At 41.2% G+C, this 15,230-nt stretch overlaps 1 protein-coding gene across 2 annotated transcripts in view; it reads right to left on the reverse strand.

Annotated features, from left to right (window-relative positions):
* Positions 1–1,090: 1,090 nt before the first annotated feature.
* Positions 1,091–15,230, reverse strand: part of PDHX (pyruvate dehydrogenase complex component X) — a 98,021-nt gene continuing 83,881 nt past the window's right edge. For both annotated transcript variants that reach the window (XM_051825977.2, XM_008269678.4), the window contains exons 9-11: positions 13,171–13,329; positions 4,938–5,002; positions 1,091–2,234 (exon numbers count right to left, since the gene is read on the reverse strand). In XM_051825977.2, the coding sequence (XP_051681937.2) occupies positions 1,976–2,234; positions 4,938–5,002; positions 13,171–13,329 (483 nt within the window). In that variant the 3' untranslated portion in view covers positions 1,091–1,975. The remainder of the gene's footprint in view (positions 2,235–4,937; positions 5,003–13,170; positions 13,330–15,230) is intronic.

Here is a 15,230-nt window from a genome sequence, read left to right on the forward strand (position 1 = left end):
GGCACTCTGATATGGGAGTAGGAATTCCAAGCGGCGGCTTAACCCACTGCATTACAGGGCCGACTCCAATTGGGCTCTTTTTAGAAATGACAAATTTTCTTATATAATTCTCATTAGTATTGAAATATTAGAGAAGATATTTTTTGCCTAAATGAATAAGCACTGTACCAAAATCTAAGAAGGCAAACCACAAGAAGCAACTAATTGTATGAGACTGGTTATGTCTATAAAGAATCAAAATGTCATAAATTTATATCGCATTTTGGCTGCACAGTTCACAGTTTTGTAAGGCAGGCAGGGATGGGTCTTAGTGCCCATTTCATTTCCAGGGAAAGTGAGGCACTACTACTGCACAACCAAGTCCACACAACACAAAACTCCAAATCAAGGCCTGTTTATGGCTTTCTCTTGCTCTTCTTCAGATACAAAATTAGAAAAACAGTCAAATAACTCCAGTTAAAACTGATCTTGAAAACAGTATAACTTAGAAAAGTTATTTTGAAAACCGCATTTAGTTACAATTTCCAGCATAATTGCTAATATGACAAAAGTGTTGAAGACTATTTCTAAAAAGTGGCTTATTAAAACTGAGTATCTGGATTCAGCATTTCTTAACAGCATCATTTTAGAAGGTTCTCTGGTTAGGGCCTATAGTTCAGCGAGTCACACCTAACTAACTTGCATCACAGTCTTTCTTCTGGTGATTCACATGAACCAACATGTACGTGAACCTTTCTAGACTGGTTAATTAAATTATCATTCATTATCATCCAATTTAAATAAAGTTATCTTGCCAGTTAGAGCAGAGTTGTAAACGAGAAAGAAGCTCTTTCAACCTGCTTAACAATTAGAAAAAATTCAATATTACCAATGGAATCAAAGGGTATTCCTTATATGTTTTGCTGATTTCTAAGTCTTCTCTCTGCTCTTCCCAAAATTTGTACCTTTCTTATTAGTTTTGTAATGTCATATTAATTTTAAACTCCTTTTTCTTCTGTAGAGTCTCTTTTAAGCCACTTCTGAGAAATCAATAATCTTCTTTAAGGTTTCACTAAACATCTGAGTCCTAATATTGAACATACAATAGAAATTTTTTGATTTTCTCACACTTTATTGCACAGTACAAATTTGATTAAAATGCACTGAGTACAACATTTTGTGCTGAAACCAACACTAACGTCAAGCGTTTGGTAGGAGATACCACCGTTTACTTAAATATAGTTCAACTCGGCATAAAGGTGAGTTTTCTTCTGAAGGCTTAGATATGTCAGCTGTAGCTTTTTATTGACCCAACCAACTTTGTTGGTGTCTTTCCTTCTTCATTTTGCTTCTTTTGTTCTTCTTCTTCAGAAGTTCACAGTGTAACAGAGTGGAAATTATGACTAATAGAAACTACTTTAAAACATATGGCTTTACATACACAAAAAATTCAGTAATGTTGCCACAACCCCTCATATAATTTGATCCTTATTTACTATTATCCAGAATAAATTTCTGTACATACTAAATTGTTCAAGTATATCTATAGCAGTGTTTGTAAGAGAGAGGTCCCACTGCTCGATGAACGGGCCTCTCTTTGAAGATCACTTCAAACTTTAATACAATTAAGGTACAGTTTTAACAATGTTTTGATTTTACAATGTATCATACATTCTCAAATATCCTAAAATGCTCAAAGGAGCTAAACATAATTTGATTTACAGCTAGTTTAATATCCCTTTTGTACAGCACCAGAAGTTAAAAATGGATCTAACCAAATGGTCTCCTTTATTACAGTTTCTCACCACTTATTTCTATAACAATAAATCCAAATTGAGAATGAAGACAACTCGGGTCAAATGCCTTCACCTTAAATAAATAAACATCTCATCCACTTCACACTTCAGATACGTAACTGCTTTCCTACAGAGTTTGGTTCTTAGTAACAACTGTTCCATTAGCTAAGCCAAAGCCCCAGTGCGCCTATCTGTGAGGACTAAGCAAGTCGGATAGGATTCTCTAGGTTTGCTTTAAAGCTTTCAAGAAACCTGGTAGCCAGCTCGTCGTCGACCACTCGACTGTCGCTGGACATGGTGACCGTGATGAGCTGGTGCTGCTGCAGTCTGGCGTTCCCCTCTTCATCCTCTGCGAGCTTCAGCACAGGCCGGAATCGCCCAACAGCCAAGATGCAGGCCTGGGGCGGGTTGATCACTGCGGAGAACTCATCGATGCCAAACATCCCCAAGTTGGAAATACTGGAGAGAGAAGGGAAAAAAACCCTGAAGATGCCATGTCCTTGATCAAGGTAACCTGTTCCCAGCCTATTTCAAAGATCAAGAATACAAATCAGCACACACACAAACACTGTATCTACAATCAGACATGTATTCGGCATTGAACTGGCGGTCCCAGGCAATGGTACATGGCAAGAAAAAGAAAAATGTGATTCCATAAGTACTAGAAAAAAGAAATAGGATTGTTATCCACTGATGAACTGATCGAGCATATAGAGAATCCAGAGCACCACAAATAAGTCAGTGAGGATTCATAAGCTACCAGATACATGGTCAATATAAAAATTCATTTTGTGTCTATTTACAAATTGCTGTAACTAGAAAAATGGAATTTAAAAATAATAATGGTGATTTGATTCTAAGATTTATCTGGAAATACAAACAGCTATGAAAAACAATCTTCGGCTGGCGCCACGGCTCACACTAGGCTAATCCTCCACCTAGCGGTGCTGGCACACCGGGTTCTAGTCCCGGTCGGGGCGCTGGATTCTGTCCTGGCTGCCCCTCTTCCAGGCCAGCTCTCTGCTGTGGCCCGGGAAGGCAGTGGAGGATGGCCCAAGTGTTGGGCCCTGCACCCCATGGGAGACCAGAAGTACCTGGCTCCTGCCTTCGGATCAGCGCGGTGCACCGGCCGCAGCATGCCAGCCGTGGCAGCCATTGGAGGGTGAACCAACGGCAAAGGAAGACCTTTCTCTCTGTCTCTCTCTCTCACTGTCCACTCTGCCTGTCAAAAAATAAAAAAAATTACCAATAAAATTTATTAAAACTCACAATTTTTTTTTGACAGGCAGAGTTAGACAGTGAGAGAGAGAGAGAAGGTCTTCCTTCCGTTGGTTCACCCCCCAAATGGCCACTATGGCTGGTGTGCTGCACTGATCCTATGGCAGGAGCCAGGTGCTTCCTCCTGGTCTCCCACGTGGGTGCAGGGCCCAAGCACTTGGGCCATCCTCCACTGCCTTCCTGGGCCACAGCAGAGAGCTGGCCTGGAAGAGGAGCAACCGGGACAGAACCGGTGCCCCAACCGGGACTAGAACCTGGAGTGCTGGTGCCGCAGGCGGAGGATTAGCCTAGTGAGCTGCGGCGCTGGCCGAAAACTCACAACTTCTGTTCATTTAAAAACAGCACTAAAAAAGTCTAAAGACAAGACACAGAGTGGGAAAAGCTATCTGAAATACTACATGTCTTACAAGGTCTATGTTACCTGGAAATAATAAACCCTACAAGTCATTTAAAAATGGACACATGTTGGGGCCGGCACTGTGGCGCAGCGGGTTAACACCCTGGCCTGAAGCGCCGGCATCCCATATGGGTGCCAGTTCTAGTCCCGGCTGCTCCTCTTCTGAACAAGCTCTCTGCTATGGCCTGGGATAGCAGTAGTAGACCAAGTGCTTGGGTACCTGCACCCGTGTGGGAGGCCTGGAAGAAGCTCCTGGCTCTGGATTGGCGCAGCTCCGGCCGTTGTGGCCAACTGGAGGGTGAACCAGCAGATGGAAGACCTCTCTCTCTGTCTCTATCTCTCTTTGTAACTCTGTCTTTCAAATAAATAAAATAAATCTTAAAAAAAAAAATGGACACACGCCTTTATCAGACACCCAAATGGTAGATAAATAAAGTTTTCAAATATAATTAATTTGTACTTCTCAGACCAGAGAGTAACATACCTCAAAAGTGGTGAAAACTTACAACCAAACACTACTAGTGTTGGCAAGAATATGAGGCAGTGGGAATTCTCATGCACTGTTACTGGAAGTATAAATCTAAGTAAACATTTTTGAAAATTACTTGGTAGTGTTAAGGGTTTTAACTCCAGAAATTCTAGTTTTAGATTCACACAACAAAAACCTGTACACATGTTCACCATAAGACATTGATAAGGATGTTCACAGCAGCATTATTATTTGCAATATCACCAATCTGGAAACAAGACAAGTTTCCATTCAGAGTAAATGCAGGTGTGCACATTTACACAACAGTGTATTACAGAGTGTGACGATGAACCCACAGCTGCTTCACCCAGCAACACGGTGACTCTCACAGACACAGACGCGGAGTGGAAGAAGCCACTATAGGAAGCAGTGAATATAAAGATCAAAACAAATTTACAATGCTCCTTTCCAGAATGGTGGCTACCTGTGGGGAGGGGCCCAGGAAGGCGCTGGGATGCAGGACAAGTTTTGCATCTCACTCTGAGTGATCAGTTTCTTTGCTCTATAAAAACTAAGCCACACTCAGTGCACTCTGCTGTCTGAGCAGTCTCCAAAACGTTCATGGAAAATGCATACCATGAAAAAACCATGCATGAATTTCATTTTTTTTGCACCCAGATAAACTTATCTTTTAATTCTATTTTTCACAAACTTTCCGAAGTACTCTCATATCTAAGATACACTAAAAATGAACTGGTAATAAGTAACTTGAACAGAGATCACACGGAGGACATTACTGAAGAGGTAAAACCTTAGTAACCTGCGTGTCATTCCAAGAAGAATGTGTGCTTCAGCACTAATGACTTCCCTCTGGTTCTGTGTGAAACCACGGCTAGTCTGAAGCACACTTTCACACATTCTATTGTTTAAATTAAGGGTGAGACATTTAACTTAAATTTTAAAAATGTTTCCGATAAATAAATTAAACAGGCTGAAATAATTAAAAATTTAAATTTACCTAAAAGATCCTCCTTGGTATTCTTCAGGCAACAATTTTCCATCTCTCGCCTTCTTCGAGAGAGCCTGAGAAAAAGACAGAGAAACCAACAACATGTTACACAGTCGATCTTATCACCGGAGTTACATGTACAGCATACACTCTCATCTCTGATATGCCTTGATTGGACTATATAATTAAGCTGCTACACATAATTTTCTCTAATACAACTAATGAAAAAAAACTCAAGAAGCTAAAGATGCTAATCAAAACTCTACAAAAAATTTTTCTGTAAAACATTTTCAAATACTGGAATTACATTGTGCACCACTACTCTGTAGAATGTTTCAGTGTTTCCTATATACAAAATATAATTTTCATTTTGCCTGTAAAATTTCTTCTTGTAAGAGAAAATATTAGAAGTCATTCATGTCAATCTTGCAGATTTTAAAGAAATTATACAATGGCAGGGCCATTGGCGTAACGGGTAAAGCCACCGCCTGCAATGCCAGCATCCTATGTGGGTGAGGATTTGAGTCCCCGTTGCTCCACTTCCAATCCAGCTCATGGCTAATGTGCCTGGAAGGGCAGTGGAGGAAGGCCCAGGTGCTTGGGTCTCTGCACCTATGTGGGAGACCTGGATGTAGCTCCTGGCTCCTGGTTTTGGCGTAGCTCGGCACTAGCCATTGTGGCCACTTGGGGAGTGAACCAGCAGACGGAAGATTGCTCAATGGCAACCTAAGTAGCATACACACAAGCCCACCACCAACAGATCAGTTTTCATTTTTCCATGTTTATCTAATCTTTATTCACAAAATAACCTCAGAAAATGATCAAAAAATAGAATTTTATATTTCATTCAATATTCAGTGTATCTTTTGTGTTGTTATTCTTCATAAAATGATTTTTTATGTCTGCTTAACATTCTAAAGAATGCATCTGCCATAATATGCAGTCATTATTCCAGTGTCACAAATTGGTTTACTGGTTTCTTCTGAATTACAGAATTCATTGGAATTATAGTGCCCTAGAGATTGGGTTTTTTTTGGTTCTGGATCTTACGGCTGAAACATTACCTGTCTGAGTTAGTCTGATTTATACTCCACAAGGAATACAAAAATGCACTTTCCCATCACTCTTGAGAGCACCAGTGATGAAAAGCGAAATGAAGTTGACAGTGGCATTGAGTAACAGAGTTAAATTTTCTTCCCACCTCTTGCACTTGGAATTAACCATACTTCAGTTAATCTTTATTTTTCAGTATGTCAAGAACAAACAAACAGAAGTTGAGCCATTAAATACAAACAATAATGAATTAGTTTATGAGGACAGAAGAAAAGGATGTTGTTGTCATTTGGATGGATGAAATACATGTAGACCATACTTAATATTTTGTATCACATAGCCAACGTAAGTACAATTACAGTCAAAGTTGGTTATTTAATTATGAGCCATAGCTCATTTAAATTTTCTTAAGATTCTATTTATTTATTTGAGAAGTAGAGTTTACAGACAGTGAGAGGGAAAGACAGAGAGAAAGGTCTTCCATCCACTGGTTTACTCCTCAAATGGCTGCAACGGCCAGAGCTGGCCCAATCTGAAGCCAGAAGCCAGGAGCTTCCTCTGGGTCTCCCATGTAGGTACAGGAGCCCAAGCACTTGGGCCATCTTCTACTGCTTTCCCAGGCCATAGCAGAGAGCTGGATTGGAAGAGGAAAAGCCAGGACTAGAACCAGCGCCCATATGGATGCCAGTGCTTCAGGTGGAGGATTAACCTATTACGCCACAGCACCAGTTTCTGGTTTAATTTTGAAAAACTAAATTATTCTTTTTTTTTCTTTAAAAATCTCCAAAATTTACAAATGACCATAACAGATTACTATGACTACTAGCAACTGAAACAATTATAGATTTATACTATTTGAATATAGATACTTAGGAAAGTATTTGGATTTAAATTGAAAAATGAAGAGATAAACTTTGTATGCAGGATTTTCAGAAAGTTCATGGACAATGGGTATTATAAAAATACTATGCATGGATATCAAAGTTTTTTGCACCAAAGTAAGTTTATTTTTTCTCCCACTTTCCATGAACTTTTTGAAGTCCTTGGAATATCACAGAGGGAACAGGAGTCAGTTTTAGTCTAGTAGATAAAATGGCTACACCTTCTTCAAAGAAGTATCTGGGTTTGATATTCTGCTTTAGCTCCAGTTCCTAAATCCAGGTTCCTGCTAATACAAAGCCTGGAAGGCAGCAGAGGTGGCCCCAGTAATTGGGTTCCTGCCATCTACATGAGAGACCTGTATTACCGGCTCCTGGCCCTGCCCTGGCCACTGTGAGCATTTCAAAAATGAACGAGCAGATGGGAACTCTCAAAAAAAAAAAAAAAAGAGTAAACAGTCTACAAATGTATTTGTATTTTCCTGCCTTAATCAATATAATTTTCACATGATTTAAACAGACACGTGAATGTGGAAAAACATTTTTTAAGGCAGATGACCACAAAATATGCTGATTACTAGACTGGAACAAATAAAAAACAAAACTCATTTTATGAAATGGATTGCAAGTACACATCTGTAACTTTTAAAAAACAACCCTCTCTAGATAGACCCTAAATACATTAGCAGGATATTTTTGTCAATGAACTCCAATAAAAAGAGTGGAATCAGCAAGAATTTGAGTAGGATGTTGATTCTGAAAATCTGTAATTCTCATTGGACTCTCCTGGAAATGTGAACTTAAAGTGCATGGTACCTGAGTGCTCTAGCTAGAGATATAAGAAAAGCAGCAAATACTTCTGTAATAGATATCTCTTCCCTTTCTCATTCATTCTAAAAAATTTATTTGGTATTTATGAGGCACACTTCACCTCTGCCTTTTAAAGCTATTATAATTAATGAAAAGTTAAGAATAGCATAGGATCAAAGATTTGAATCCCCAAGGAATACAAAACTTGAACTTGGCTGGGGCATGCCTTTAACCCAAACACTGACAGCTCTGGGGTTACTGAGTGTCAAGAAATACATGTGTACTGCAGGTCTTTTAAACCTGGGCTCCACAGATAGATTATCAGGGAGTCAAAAACCCTGAAAAATTACCTGAATGAAATATTTTTATTAAATTTTTTTTGACAGGCAGAGTTAGAGAGACAGAGAGAAAGGTCTTCCTTTACCGTTAGTTCACCCCCCAAATGGCTGCTACGGCACGCTGTGCCAATCCGAAGCCAGGAGCCAGGTGCTTCTCCTGGTCTCCCATGGGGTGCAGGGCCCAAGCACTTGGGCCATCCTCCACTGCACTCCCGGGCCACAGCAGAGAGCTGGCCTGGAAGAGGAGCAAGAGGGACAGAACCGGTGCCCTGACCGGGACTAGAACTTGGAGTGCCGGCACCGCAGGTGGAGGATTAGCCTAGTGAGCCGCGGCACCAGCCTTAAAAAATTTTAAAACAATAAATTGAGCAACTACTATCTTCTAAGCACTCTCCTAGAAGTAGATATATGGCAATGAACAAGACAGTCACCATCAGACAGTCAACACAGAAGGGTCAACAAATAAAGAATGCAATTTCAAGAACTGAGAAGCCATATGAAGACAGCACGACAGGGTAACAGTACAGACTGCTAGGAGCTACTGAAGCCATGGCCGCTACAGAAGGCCTGAGGAAGTGGCAGTCGAAGGGAGGAATGAAGAGTGAAGAGGAGCCAGCCAGGTGAAGATGAGAGAGAAGTATGGACTGGATGGGGTGCTTTGCGAGCCAGAGTTCAGAGCTCAACCTGATCACGACCCCCACGGTTCCCTCCAAAGGGGAACAAGCTCTCTCACCAGGTGGACAGCTTCAGTTTCTGGGGCAGGTTCTCGCGCCCTCTGCCTGTCTGCTAAGGTACTACCTTCACACTCTGTCTCTCTAACTCTGCCTGTGTGCTCGAATCTTCACAGCTTCTTTGGCAGACTATGCTGACACAAGGCTCTTCTTGACTCTGTCTGCCCGAGTCAACTATCTCAAATTCTGAACCCAAAGACTGGTCTTGCAGATACAGCATATCATTGTATTCCTGTCCTGTGTAGTCAACCCATCACAGTGCATGTGGTATCACTCTTGGGTCTTCGGCAATTCTCAACTTTGTTTCTTCAAGTCCAGGAACTGCTTCTCAAATAATTTTAGGGGGAGCCCACTACTGTTTGTAGAACAGTATCTGCTCACCACAGTCACAGGACAGTTTCATTACTAAGAAGCTGCGAAGCTTAATGGTTCGGAGCACAGGCTCTGGTCTGGTCTATAGTTCTGACAGGATGATTCTGAAGAGGCTTAAAAATTAAAGTGCACAAAAGGCTCTTTTTTTAAGAAGTATTTTATGAAAGGCAACAACCAAGGTACACAATATGCCAGTTGCTATATTGTTATAGCTATCATTTAAATTGTACACATACTTCCATAATTCTTTTAAACAAGATTACAGGCATTACACATGAATTATCACCATTATTCTATCTGAAGCAGATCTTGCTCTCAGAATTGAAATCATTCCGAATTTTATGTGTTCAAATACATAAACATTACACTTTTTAATAAGCTATTATAGTACAATGCTTGATGTAGACATATAGACAAGATTCAAATTGTATAAAAATCGCACTCTTCCACAAACAGAACATTTCTGTCTCACTTTTTGCAGGAGTAGGGGTTTAAAATATAGCAACATGACAGCATAGAAGGCCAAAAGGGAAGGCCCCTAACGGTGTAAGAAACTCAGGGCAGCTGCTGGGGGTTGCTCACTGTAGAGAAGACTGCAATACAATCTTGCACCCAGTGTTTCAAATTGGTGCATGAGTCGTTTCTTAATGTCTGCTAGCTTACAAGGTTAAATGAACATTATTTTATCTTCTGTGAAGAATTATCTAAAATACATAGTTTCTAAGCTATCATTAGTAACATCTGTGATTTCGGTTTCTTAAAAAAAAATCATGCTTCCATTTCTAAATCATTTCAGCAAGAGACAAATTTTTTAAGAGGGCAGAGGTATCCCTGTCTCTCACACACACATATACTCTTGTACTCTAGAGAGCTACTGTGCTGAATAGGCCACACTCGGCACCTGACTCTCTGAGAAGCCTCCCCATCCTCTGTTTCCTTCTGAACAGAAGCACAGGTGGTCACACCCATCAATGCTGTTAGGTTCTGTGCCCTTCGAGCCTGAGGCCTAGTATGAGACCTGTCCAGCTAAGACTTCCTACAAGAATCTCCATGGTGGGGGAGGGGTATGCAAACCAAATCTTCCTTCTGGGGCCAGCGCTGTGGTATAGTGGGATAAGCCTTCACCTGTGGTGCCAGCATCCCATATGAGCACCAATTCAAGTCCCAGCTGCTCCACTTCCAATCCAGCTCTCTGCTATGGCCTGGGAAAACAGTGGAAGATGGCCCAAGTCCTTGGGCCCCTGCACCTGGATGGGAGACTTGGAAGAAGCTCCTGGCTCCTGGCTTCGGATCTGACCAGTCTGGCCGTTGCGGCCATTTGGAGAGTGAACCAGTGGATGGAAGACTTTTCTGTCTCTCCCTCTCTCTGTAACTCTATCTCTTTCAAATAAATAAATTAATTAATAAATCTTATAAAAAAAAATCTTCATAGGAGGCCAAATCAAATCCTCTTGCCTGGTAACCAAAGACAGTACAAAGACAAAGGGCTGGCAAAGAAGCAGATGACCAGGGCGGGGTGGGGTGGGGGTTAGGAGGGTGGGGATGGAAATGGTAAAAGGAAGGAGAGAGGTGCAAGTGTGCAGAGGTGATTTAAGTACAGGCTTTAGAACCAAACTGCTGGTTTAAGGAAATCCTCACTTCCACAGCTTTTTGGTTCTACTATGCTGGGCAAATTTCTTGAAGTTACTAAAACTCAGAGTCCTCAATTTATAAATGGGGTAGCAAAGGTTCCAACTACAGTAGAGGGATAATAGGATGCAATGAAGTACTTAGCCCAGTGCCTGGCATATCCTCAGTCTAAGAATAGAGGGTGGATCATAAACAGCAGGGTGGGTGGGAGGAGCAGGCAGACAAGCAGCCAGAGCTCAGCACACCCTGGGGGCCAGAATACAATCTGCTCAGGGGCTGACAGAGACCAGCATTCCAGGGGGTCTGCATGCCCTCCCTACCTGAGGCTGTGAGACCTGCGAAGGAGCTTTCCTATAATGGTTAATTTGTAAAAATTAATAACATACAGTACTTCATACTTACAGGTTATTTCCACACTTAGACTCATTGGACCTCCACAAAAACACTCATATACACATATTCCCATTCGTGCTGAAAATTCCGGATGAACAAAAAGCACGTACCATATCCCAGTAAATCAATCTCTATTACTCTATTACTTTCACTTCGGAATGGCACAAATTAATGCCACTTTTCAATTAAGAATAACCATTGCATTTTTATCTATACATACTGTGCAAATCATTTCAAAAAGGAGATAAGACCACAAAATGTCAATTCTACAATTAAGGCTCACCCTTAATTACAGCTAACTCTAAAAGTCCAAGTACACTCAACATGTATGGGAACGCTTTTCAAAGCGGACTCACTTGCACTCATGATTTCATTCTGGGCAGGGAAGTCTAGACACTCATACACTAGAAGCTCCCCTAAAGAAGTCTTGTTTTCTACTCTTTATTCCCCTCAGCACTTGCTCTACACCCTACATATGAGAGGATCTCGGTAAAGGGGAAAAAGCAAAGACTCTTCTATCCAAATGAACCTAAATTTTCAACGCAAGTCCTTCAAGACCTGTGATACTGCGGCCAAAAAACACTCCTGAAGATTATCAGACCTGCCCGACTGACCTACTGCCTGTGTTTCTCAGTGAGATATTTTTGGCAAAATTGGACTTGCTCACATTACCTTGGTAATACCAAGTACTTTGTGTGCTTTCAATTTTAGAGAGGAAATTAGTAAAATAAACTTTCTTTTAAGAACCTAATCTTCAGCCGGCGCTGCGGCTCACTAGGCTAATCCTTCGCCTTGCGGCGCCGCACACCGGGTTCTAGTCCCGGTCGGGGCGCCAGATTCTGTCCTGGTTGCCCCTCTTCCAGGCCAGCTCTCTGCTGTGGCCAGGGAGTGCAGTGGAGGACGGCCCAAGTGCTTGGGCCCTGCACCCCATGGGAGACCAGGATAAGTACCTGGCTCCTGCCATCGGATCAGCGCAGTGCGCCGGCCGCAGCGCGCCAGCCATGGCGGCCATTGGAGGGTGAACCAACGGCAAAGGAAGACCTTTCTCTCTGTCTCTCTCTCTCACTGTCCACTCTGCCTGTCAAAACAAAAAACAAAAAACCTAATCTTAACACAAGCCTATCCACTAGCGTCTTCACAGCACCAGCTTCAGTTTTCCTTCAACCTTAGCATCTATCTGAAACAGCACCTTTGGGTTGAATTCTAGACATCGGGAAATTATGTTTTTGTCTGTGAATAAAGTTGGTCCCTAATTTAGCTATACGTTATTTTTGAATTTTTAAAAATTAAATTTTCTTAAAACAGTCCATGCTTGGAAAATAACTTAATTAGGTTCAATTCCTGGCTCCTATCTTGATTCCAGCTTACTGTTAATACAGAGCCTAGGATGGCCGGTGCTGTGGCATAACATGTAAAGCCACTGCCTGCAGTGCCGGCATCCCATATGGGTGCCGTTTCTGATCCAGCTCTCTGCTATGGCCTGAGAAAGCAGTAGAAGATGGCCCAAGTCCTTGGGCCCCTGTACCCACGTGGGAGACCCGGAAGAAGCTCCTGGCTCTTGGCTTTGGATTGGCATAGCTCCAGCCATTGCAGCCGTTTGGGGAGTGAACCAGCAGAGGAACCAGAGGGAAGACCTCTCTCTCTGTCTTTGCCTCTCTGTAACTCTGCCTTTCAAATAAATAAATAAATCTTTAAAAAAAAATACAGACCTTAGAATGCAGGAGGTGATAGCTCAAGTAATTGGGTTTCTGTCACTCACACGGGGGGCCTGGTCCTAGCTCCTGGCTCCCAGCTTCAGCCTTAGCCCAGCCCTGGACACTGCAGACATTTGGGGATAGAAGTTCATTTGCATACATGCTCTCTTTCTCTGTCTGCCCCTCTGTCAATGAAATAATTTTTTACTCTCATATACACAGGTGATAATCTTGACATAAACTACTCCCCCACAAATCAATGTGATTATATCAAGATTGATCAGAAAGTAATTATCTGAAAGTATATTCTAACATTCTGAAACACAGTATTTCTTAAGACACACCTTTACAGAACTGGCAATTTCCTGTATGCCCTTAGCAGCAGCGTCTTTTATGATTGGCGTAATTAAACCTTTATCTGTTGCCACAGCCACGGAAATGTCAATAGATGGCAGTTGCTTTGGGCCTTCTCCATCCCAGCTTACGTTAACACCTGGCATTTGCTAGAAAGAGGGAAAAACGTGTTACCAAAGAATCAGCTTCACACCAACGGGATTACAGAAAAATAATAACCCTATCATTCATTTTCCAAAGTGAATGTAGCCAGACAGAAGGAAATGGATAAAAATACGGCTTTAAAAAAATGGTTTGCATCTCTGTGTTAATTACTGTTTATGTTTTGGATGGAGAGTTAAACATATCATCTTTTTCGAAGCAAGTCTGAGGAAATCCTGAGGATCACAGCTGAGAAGCCGCTGTTAAATGTAATTGCTATACTTTCAGCCTCAGATGATGCCAAACGTGACCTCTGACTGAAGAGGGACCTGCCTCACTAGTGCAGATCTGGCGTGTCTATTGGCAGGCCCTTGATAAATGACTTCCCTATTTAAAAGTGATTTCCTAAGCTTCATAAACAAACGACATAGATTATATAGAGATATGAGTATTTACCCATTAAACACACAAACAAGTATAATGAGGAAAACAGGGTGAACTGACAATGCTGCCAAATATCACAGGAGAAAATGATGCTGCAAAACAGACATCAAAAACAAAAGTTCTCTTCTCAAAAAGTTGGCTTTGCACAGAGCAAGATGCTGGCATGCCCCCAGCGTGCTGTTGAAGCGTGGCAGTCCACACTTTGACTCCACTTTGCTTGAGCTGCCCACCAGCATGCTACACTCATTTCCACTGCACAATGACCTTCACCACACGCTTCAATGGCTCCTTCCATTTTTCCATCCTTCAAGGCTGGCTTCAAACATTCATTAAACAGGCCAAGAAGAAAGCCTGAAGTCCCAGTCCCTCAGAAGACTTGAAATTTTTCATAGACAACATTAAGTAAACGAGAAAAAAAGGAAGACTCACAAATGAAGCCTATCTGGAAATTAGATTTCATTAGAAAATTAAGTAACAAAGATCTACAGGACATCATCTAAGTTGTAGTTAAAGGCAATTAAATGACTCTAGGCTAATAATTTCAGGAATCTAGAAGAAATGAATGATTTTCTGAGAAAACTGCTCCCAAAATTGATTCAAGAGAAAGTTGAAAATTAAACAGATTAGTAATTATAGGAGAAAGAAATGGGAAAGCTGCCAAGATCTCCTCCTCAAAATTGATATATACCAATATGTCTACTGGGGAATTCTATAAAACTTCAAGAAATACTATCTTCATAATTAATTGAAATGAGCACAGAGAAAGGAAAAGAATCCAAATTTGTTTTATAAAGTCAATGATTTTAAAAGAAAAAACAATCTGATTGAGTTAGCATGAAATTTTATTTACAATTACTTATGGCACCTAATACAAAATTATATAATCAAACATTAACAAATAGCTAATAATCACTAGTGATTTATTTAAACAGTGTAAGAGTAATTCACAACTAGATCTATAAAATACTTCAAAACAGTTGGTTAAGAGAAAAACCATATAAACAATTGAAGTTAAAGTTCTCTGTTTTTGTAGTTCTTGAGAAAAATAATTTCATGATTAAGAATACCTTGACTACAGTACTTAACAAGCTGTGAGACTAGAAAATCTCATCAGAGAAAGAAGGCAGGAATCCTGGGTTCTAAATTCCCATCTCCTGCCACGCTCTTATGTTCCGTTGTCTTCCTGCTACCTCTCTGGGACACTGCTGGACTCCACAAACAACACCAAGTTCTGGATACCCTACTCACACCTGCTCCTATCTCAGTCTCCCCAATCTTAGTACACAGAAAACACTCATTCCATTGCTTGGGCCTAAAACCTTGTTCTTTCTTTCACAGCCTACATCCAACCCATCAGCAATCCTGTTGGCTCTTTTTTTAGCTTAACCAGCCACTGTCCTATCCTCTAGCCTTCTAAGAAAGCATAATGTTTTTACCCTGACCTCGCCACTGGTGCCACACAGAG

This window comes from Oryctolagus cuniculus, chromosome 1, assembly GCF_964237555.1.
Source record: "Oryctolagus cuniculus chromosome 1, mOryCun1.1, whole genome shotgun sequence".
In the NCBI taxonomy this organism is placed as follows: Eukaryota; Metazoa; Chordata; class Mammalia; order Lagomorpha; family Leporidae; genus Oryctolagus; species Oryctolagus cuniculus.